General features: G+C 36.6%; 1 protein-coding gene across 1 annotated transcript in view; it reads right to left on the bottom strand.

Moving 5' to 3' along the window:
* Positions 1-245: 245 nt before the first annotated feature.
* Positions 246-9,508, bottom strand: part of LOC127852414 (ATP-dependent RNA helicase dhx29-like) — a 62,583-nt gene continuing 53,320 nt past the window's right edge. Inside the window, exons 22-28 of the mRNA XM_052386369.1 lie at positions 9,273-9,348; positions 7,704-7,925; positions 6,470-6,606; positions 3,404-3,494; positions 2,628-2,984; positions 1,283-1,511; positions 246-838 (exon numbers count right to left, since the gene is read on the bottom strand). Coding sequence (XP_052242329.1) covers positions 783-838; positions 1,283-1,511; positions 2,628-2,984; positions 3,404-3,494; positions 6,470-6,606; positions 7,704-7,925; positions 9,273-9,348 — 1,168 coding nt within the window. The 3' untranslated portion in view covers positions 246-782. The remainder of the gene's footprint in view (positions 839-1,282; positions 1,512-2,627; positions 2,985-3,403; positions 3,495-6,469; positions 6,607-7,703; positions 7,926-9,272; positions 9,349-9,508) is intronic.

Raw genomic sequence — 9,508 nt, 5'->3', positions numbered from 1 at the left:
TTCATGTTCAAGGTCATTCTTTGACACCAAAGGTAAAATTACGACTTTAACGCAATGTATCACCTTCCGTGATAGATTTAGGTTAACATGCAACACTCAACATTTGCTAACTATACATCTTTACAAAACACTGGATTGAAGTACCGGTTTATGCATTCATGTGTCACAGTACTGCATTGCATCATTACTTGTATGTAAGTTGTTGGTTTTTTTCAACAAAATATATAAAAATACCAACAACAAACGGTCTTCTTTTCCATGTATTCAAAAATATTTGATTGCACTGGGTTTTTTCCACATAAGCAAATTACAAAAAAGGTAATCTCCCCTGCCTATGACGACATGGCCCCAAATTGAAATTGTAACAATAAATTTAAGAAAACTCCCACAGTAGTTGAGACGTTATCGTGTAATACACCAAATTTTTTATTACAATCCAAATATGCTAATATTAACTTCATAATGAAATCATGATGATGGAACAAGCTAATTCCCATTACAGTAATACATTCACATTTCAAAATGTACTAATAGTAATACTAATGTGTCAAATTCAATACGCCAAGTTCATGAAACTTGACCACTATGAATCAAGATATCACAATATGAGCTTCACTCACATACCAGTATCTAAATAAACTGTATTAGTTCATAAACCTATAAACAACACACACATGAATAAAGCCAGCTTAGTGTTACTAAGCAAACGCAACACATACGAAAGCAAAACGTTTTTATATGCAAGAAGTCCTCAGCTGATGTTTTGTCTATAAAACATTGTGTTATCTAGTTCGTTCTGATTCCAAAAGTTCTTCCAACAGTCCGACTACTCTGTCATCTGAAATGGGCAAGACTAAATCGTTTACTTTTTTATTTATACACATTAATAGCCATTAATTGCTAGGTAATTATTACAAAGTTAGGTTATGTGTTTAATTACTTGATGGTCTTGTCCCTCGAAATATAAGCATGCTTTTTTATATATAGATAATACACATACAATTTCAATAATGTTACATCATGAGCATTAATTTGGTTGGCAATAGTAACTGTATTAAGAAGAGTTAAGGTATAACCAAACCTTTAATAAAAGAGACGAAATAAGATTTAAAAGATAAGATATCAATTTGAATCAATGTCTTGGTCAATTTTAATCTAACGAGAATTAAATATTGCTTGGTCAACTTGCTATTTCAAATGACTTCAAGAAACAAGCCATTTTTTCGATTACATTTTATATTTATTGTCACATAATCATTAACAGAAACAGCTTTACACAAACCAGAAATGTTCAGTGACGGGTCTTCTAATTTCTTTGCCAGTAGATCATCAAGAAGTTTGCGTAGTTCTCGGAACATCACACCCGTCTTTGCATACGCCTTATATTTGATCCTATCGTCAACAGAGACCACCTGGTCCGTGTGATGAACGTGGATCTCACCCCCAAACAGCAGCAGTGCATACGGAGACACCAGCGTGCAGTCGCGGAGGTAGATCCTTGTGGACTTCACCTGAAACAATTAAAAAGTTGAAAAGGGTGCTCCTAACCAGGACAGGGTGGAAAGCCTGAACAAACTGTGACATTTGCTACTTTCAGTTAAACTAGAGCTTTGTCGCAAACATGATTAATACCCCCACATGCCGCATTGACACAGAATATTTTAAATGTTGTCTTCACAAAAGAAAGAAGACACCATGCTCAATGTTTAAAACGTACTTTGTGACCCCGTGACCTAGTTTTTGACCCGACAATGCCCATGTTCGAACTTGACCTACACATTTTCTACATACAACTTCTGACCAAGTTTGGTGAAGATCGGATGAAAACAACTTGAATTAGACAGGGGACACTTAATACGGACAGACCGACCGACTGACAAGCTCACTCCTATATACCCCCTAAACTTCGTTTGTGGGGGTATAATGATTGATGTTAAGGTTTTGAAGGTTTTGGTATTGAAAACTTGGCCCAACTAATGCTTTTCACACGATTTTCGTACTATAAATATTCACCAACTCCAGTAGCTTGGTGCTACGCCTTGGTATTTCACTCTAGTTTTTTTCCTTATGGGGGGTAACTGGAACCCATCAAATCAGAAAGTTTGCTTCTAAAAAAGGTGAAAATTGTCACCACAACAAACATTTCAAGATATCATTAAATAAAACCCAAACTAAAGGAAGTTGAACAACAAAAATCTATATGAATTCTAATTGGTTACTGGTACAAAATTGAACGCAACCAGAACATTTGAAATAATAATGCTTGCAGAAACAAGAACAATTGAGAAACAACAAGAGATTGCCAAGCAATATTGTCCCCTACCGGTGAAACTCCACCATTGTCAGTATTTTTTAAAATATATTTGTTGCCATAGCAACCATAATTCTTGACGTAGGAACAAAATGAAATAACGTGCATAATCTCGATATTGCCATCTATCCATGTTTCAAGTTTCATGAAAAAATATGAAGAACTTTTAAAGTTATCGCAGGATCCAGAAAAGTGTGACAGACAGACTGACTGACAGACTGACAGACAGACAGAGCGCAACCATAAGTCCCCTCCGGTTTCACCGGTAGGAGAAAACAATTTGAGGCACTCAGAGCCAATAGTATATATGTTTCACCTTTTCATGGAACACCAGCCAACCATTTGCCTGAAGATTTCTGTTTACAGATGAGGGATGCACATGTGCTGGTCCCTGCTGAGTCTCCGCAACGCAGACCCGCTTACCGGGGTTCACACCTGCATCCACAGGGGCCTCATACATCACCATGGCAACATTGGGGTACAGGCCCGCAGTCAATATGGCCTTGACCTTGACAATAGTCTTCTGACTCAAGGCCTTTGGTGTTGGATACCTAGTGATCTGAAGCACCCCGTCCTTTACTAGGTCACTGTCGGGGATTTCTGATTGTAGAGGGCCAGCTTTGTTTGCAAAGCCGATAGATGAGAGCAACTTTATCAGGTCATTCTTGACATTCTGAAATATTAAAATAAACACAGTGAAAATTGGAGGGATTTTTAATAACGTTTTGCATATCAATGTCTACTCAGCCTTCACAGATGTAGGTCTTTAATTAAAAACTTATTGCGTTAATAATGACAGATATAAAAAAGCAACAAACTTAGTTTTAATAAATATATTTAAAACATCAATAAAATTCATTAAAAGGAGTCCATCAATGAAATAGTGTGGCTTGCAAAATTATTGTTAACAATGGCTTCAGGGCTGCCTAGTTTTCTACTTATGAAATCATGGGTTTCGGTTCAAAATCGAGCAACATCAGGGACAATTAATATTTAGATTAATCTCACAATGTCCCCAACTCATCCAATCTGAGGGTTTGGCTGGTTCAGAATCATGCTATAAAACATAAAAGGAATAAAAGGAATACTTGCATCAATCTCCAGAAGGGTGTTCCTCTTAAGGAAGTTCTTCTGGCAGTATGACATCTCTGCTAGTCTTCCCTTGGATCTCACCTCCTGCCATCTACATAACTGAATCAATTAGAATGGCGAGGAAATCATTGGTTGTATAATAACAATTAATTTATTTGAACATTTAGTCTCTGCATTTTGAATCAAGTGTCACTGTTGACCAAAGTACCAATACAACACTGTAAGACAGTGAACGCTATTTTTGCGCTGGGTTTAGAATTATTCAATAAAATTAAATAGACTTAAGAATGTAAAAGTCTACTCGCACTTTTGTTGAAACTCATGATAACAAGAGTTAGACATTGAAGTGAGAGCACACTTTAACATTCTTGAGTCTTTTTAATTTATTATATGAACTATATTGTGAATATATATATATATATATATATATATATATATTGTTTCCCCTACAGGTGATGATTGGGGCTTCTATTTGAGACGCATTCTAGGAAAACTGGGCTTATACATGTGCTTAAGGTGTCATCCTAGACAGGGTTCATACAGATTTTCTCTAATGAAATTCAAGCACTTTTTAAGCACTTTTCAACGGAAAAAAATCCAAATTCAAGTACTTTTTTAGTCCGACCTACTGAAAACTGTATATTATTCTGTGTCCAATACTGACAACATTTTCGCTAAATTGGTCCCTTCTTGCTTAACATTCTATGTGACTTACAACAGTCTGCACTACCCTGCTACAGTAACAACTGTTTAACAGGGTTGCCACCAACCTGATGAAATAAAATTCCCTGACTTTTCACTGACTTTTCCCTGACCAAATCTTGGTTTTCACTGACTAATTTCGGGACATATTCAGCCTCCTCCTCCCAATACAGCTGACCAGATCCACCCATGTAATGTTTATTTTATTCTTTAACATAAAATATTTGCCAAATAACAAAGCAGTACTACTTGTACACTAAACTATATATGTCAAAACCAAAGATAAAAAAGCTATGCATGTACAAACACCACATAATATGATTATGTTTCAAAATCTATGAACAAAACATACTTCTATAGGTAGATACATGTGATGTTAGTTATGGAAATACAGTAGAAGCACAACACCTATGACACACAAAACTGTCCATATACAATATCCATTACATACTATGATCATACTTTTAACATCTTTTTGCCTTTGGCATGACTCCTTAGAGCTTGTTTTCCCATGTTTCCTAGTGTAAAGGAACGACCACCACATATAAGACAGCGTGCTTTGTTATAATTTTTAGAGTTTTTTACAATTCGTGATGAAAACTAAGGGCCTTTGAGCCAATAATCATTAAATAATGTCTGTTTATTCATGCTGGTAATTATAAAATATGTCTATCTATGTGTACATTATATTAAATCTGAAATTAAAAGAGAAAATCAATTTGTGATCTGTGATATATGGTAGGTAAATACATGAAAATCATGCAGTTAGGAGCAGAAGCAGGTCTTCTTGATAACGGAAATAAATAAGCAAAGTTAGTATAGCTCTTTCATGCTGTCATCTCTAATGATCCTGCAAAGCATAAAATATAGAATTAAACAGCTCTGGGGGCAAGGGTTGCAAAGCTCGTCAGCCTTCAAGCAGTGATCTTTTTTACAAATTTTCTCAAACTGAGTCCTGAGACTCCATAACCTGCAAATCTATGAGTCCTCAAATTGAAAAAACGAGTCCAAGTATTAAACATTTTTTTTTTTAGTAATTTCAATGCATTTTTCGGACTCACATAACTCAAAACTTTGCATCCCAAGAGGTTTTTGTGAGTCCAGTACGCAGAACTCACAGGCAAAAAAAATCACTGTTTCAAGGATACAAAAAATTAATCAAAGATAAAAAAAATAGATAAATTTACATTTTTGAACATGCTTTACACATGTCAATGTTTTATGTAAATAGAAATAGTCAAAACATTTCAAATAAAAAATATACTGTTGAATCTACTACAACAAATGATACCTGAAGACTGCCATAGCCACTTAATAACTTATGCATCGAGCCAAAGTTTTATTTTTCCCTGACTCTTCACTGACTTTTCTGAAATTTCATTTTTCACTGACCATTTTTTTAAATTCCCTGACTTTTCACTGACCTTGAAAAAAAATCAAGTTTCCCTGACTTTTCAAGTTAAGTGGCAACCCTGTTTAATCAAAAGTAAGATATTTCATTATGATATAGTATTTGACCAAAGGCATTATCCATACTAAAACATAACCTGTTATTTGTATTGAATATGTATGCTAAATGTTCTAAATGCACTCTTCTGGTGGGTTTGCAACGCAGATTACCCCATACTAGCGATCTCTATATCTGTTCTGCATACTTTACAAGATGCTTTGACTTTAGAATTTACGTTGTCAACAACCCAAGGGTACTTAAAAAGCCCCCCGCCCCCCTTTCTGAAAAATGCACTTATTCGCTGGCATATTTCAACTTGTCAGCACTGTAATGGAATAATGCGTACAAAAAAACTCGAAGTAGACCAATTGGCAGAAGATTTGTATTAGTTGCCTCCCTTACGTTCTAAATCCCGTACCGACCCGTACTGATCCAGTACCTGCCAGTATGAACAGATTGGAACCGTCATAAATTGTGAAAAAAAATACGACTTCGGCCTCATAGAAAAGATAACATCTTTCATATTACAAAATTGTATAATTTTACCCTTGGTAGTTTTTTCAAGCACTTTTGAAGCCCAAAATAAGCACTTTTTAAGCATTTTTAAGTTTTCATATGCAAATAAGCACTTTTTAAGCACTCCACACCCTTTATAAGCACTTTTCAAGGAGAACATTGAAATTCAAGCACTTTTCAAGGTCTGTGCGAACCCTGCTAGATAAGCCTGTGCAGTCGGCACAGGTTTATCAGGGAGGACACTTTCCACTTTTATAATTTTTTTTGTTTCTTTTTAGCGAAAATCCAATTTAGCCGGAAAAAAAACCAGATAAGCCTCGTCGAAGAACTGCACAAGCCAATCTGAGACAACACTTTTTGCACATGAAACAAGCCCAGTTTTCCCAATCTTTACTCACCCACAGAAGACTTTGTAGAGTGTTAGATGATCTGAGGCAGCCACAGCAAGAGACTGCTTCACCACGCTGACAGCATCTTGCTTGCCCATGGGTACCACGAACGGGGACTTGTCTGTCATACACGCAGCTATCACCGCCTGCGAGATAGAACAAGAGTGAGTCATGTGTGTCCATGGGTACCATGAACGGGGACTTGTCTGTCAAACACACAGCTATCACCACTTGAGGGATATTACAAGAGTGAGCCATGGCTATCCATGGGTAACACAAGTGGAGACTTATCTGTCATACATGTAGCTATCACTGCCTGCAAGATAGAACAAGAGTGAGTCATGTGTATCCAAAGGTACCATGAACGGGGACTTTTCGGTCATACAAGCAGATATCACCGCCATCAAGATAGATTAATAGTGAGTCATTTGTACCTATGGGTACCACAAACGGGAACTTGTCTGTCATACATGCAGCAATCAACGCCTGCGAGATAGAACAAGAGTGAGTCATGTCTATCCATGGGTAACACAAATTGAGACTTGTCTGTCATACATGTAGCTATTACTGCCTGAAAGATAGAACAATAGTGAGTCATGTATATCCATGGGTAACACAAATGGAGACTTGTCTGTTATACATGTAGCTATCACTGCCTGCAAGATAGAACAATAGTGAGACATGTGTCTCCATGGGCAACACAAATGGAGACTTGTCTGTCACACCTGTAGCTATCACTGCCTGCAAGATGGAACAAGAGTGAGTCATGTATATCCATGGGTAACACAAATGGAGACTTGTCTGTTATACATGTAGCTATCACTGCCTGAAAGATGGAACAAGAGTGAGTCATGTGTATCCATGGGTAACAAAAATGGAGACTTGTCTGTTATACATGTAGCTATCACTGCCTGCAAGATGGAACAATAGTGAGTCATGTGTATCCATGGGTAACACAAATGGAGACTTGTCCGTTATACATGCAGCTATCACCGCCATTGAGATAGAAAAATAGTGCGTCATGACTACTCCAAACTGAGAAATGGGTACTTGTCTGTCATTCACATGGCTTTCATCCCTTGTGAGATAAAACAAGAGTGAGTTTCGTGTGTCTGCAGACTGCACCATTTTATTACATGTATGTTATTTTTATTGTTGTATTAAGGTGTGAGGGTTAAATGACAAATTATGTTTCTTGAAAAACACAAAAATCAGTAGCAAACAATCAAACTACAAAGCATACCACAGGTTCCAAACAGTCCAGTATGGCAGCATACAACAGCATCTTTCCAATCCTCACATACACAGGCAGGGCAGACAGATGGTGCCCCAAGGGTGTTAATCGCTCCCCCTCTTTGCAGGCCCCTATCGCGTGCAGCAAACTCATCGCCCTAGCAACCACCTGACCCTGGGGAGGGTCCAAGGCACCTGATAGGAACACCTCCGGCTTGCCATAGTTGCATTTCTGAAACAGGCCACATTTTAAAAATCAAATGGCCAGATTTTACAATCATCTAGCTACATTTGAAAATCTGTTTGCATCTTTTTTTAATCATCAAATGTGCCCATAATTTTAAATTAATCATAATGGACCACAATAAAAATCAATAAAACGGAAATATTTTTAAGAATAAATAAAACTGCCTTAATTTTATATCAATTAAAGGGTCATAATTTTATTCAATGAGCAAAAGTTCTGGCCAGTTATGACCCCTAGGTGATGATTTGATGAAACTGAGAAGACAGCAAATATACAATACACAATCAAACATACCTGGATGTTGTAGATAAAAAAATGTATAGTTCTGCTAACAAAGCATACAACAACAATGATGCAATTGTAAGTCAAACAAAGGGTACATCTTTTGTGGGGGGTTTTACCTAGGACAATTTAAAAGGCTCATACACAACTCCTTTTCGTAACAAAAAATGCCTTAAAGTTTAAATATTGTACATTCAAGAAGGGCTGCTGTGGACAAGTTTGTGTCTATGGACACACAGACAGAACGGGTGATTCCAGCATACCCCTCTTTACTTCGTAAAGGGTATAAAGAGTATAATCACAAGCAAATTCGTTTAATTGATATCCCCCCACCAAATAAAGTGTGTTTATGGATGAGTGCAAATCCCTTGATTTATTGTATAATCCTTAAAAAATATTTAAGTGTAGGGAAATTATTTTTATGCATTGTAATTCTTTCATTGATATATATACACCCACCCAGTTTCTTATTGAAATCTTGTAGGGTATCTGAGATATAGCCCTGAAAAGTTTCACAAATACAAAAAAGGGAAATAACTCTTATTTAAGAAAGTGAAGGGTTATAAACTTATGGTTCTCCTGCATGACACTTCTTCTCAATGATATCAATACACCCATGAAGTTTCATGTTGAAGTCGTGTGTGGTATCTGAGATATAGCCCTGAAAAGTTACATCATACAAAAAAGAAAGGGCCATCACTCATATTTAAAAAAGTGTAGGGTTATGGTTCATGTGCATGGCTCATCAATATCTATACATCCAGGAAGTTTCATAGTGATATCTTATAAAGTTTCTGAGATATAGCTATGCAAAGTTTTGTGACAGATGGATGGACAGAATGACAGATTGACAGACGGACAAAGCCAATTCTATATTCCTCCGCTTGGTGGGGGATAACAGGATCTTGGTGTTCATGTATATCAGAAATGATCTGCTACAGGACAAACAGACACAAAGACAGAGCAATAACGGTATTAAAGGTATGGGGCATAGCCCAAAGGTAAAGCTGATAAATGATTCAGGGCAGCTGAAACAAAACCAGTGCTTACCATGATATGCAGACAGAGTTCTTCCAAGGGAACCCGTAACAGCTCTGGTATAGTGTAGGCCTTCATGTCATCATACCTATGGTACATGAACTAGATTTAATGAACACTGTAAACTCAGGCAATATGATATAAACATTCACACACATTTGAATAAACCATGCTAAAATTTTAACAATTAGCTTTCAAGATCAGTGTGTTAAGCAATTCAGAAAGGTATAATTTATTTTAAGAATGAG

The sequence above is a fragment of the Dreissena polymorpha genome, chromosome 12 (assembly GCF_020536995.1).
Source record: "Dreissena polymorpha isolate Duluth1 chromosome 12, UMN_Dpol_1.0, whole genome shotgun sequence".
Taxonomy (NCBI): domain Eukaryota; kingdom Metazoa; phylum Mollusca; class Bivalvia; order Myida; family Dreissenidae; genus Dreissena; species Dreissena polymorpha.
Note: the sequence above shows the minus strand (reverse complement) of the source record. Positions and strands in the feature narration are given on the sequence as shown.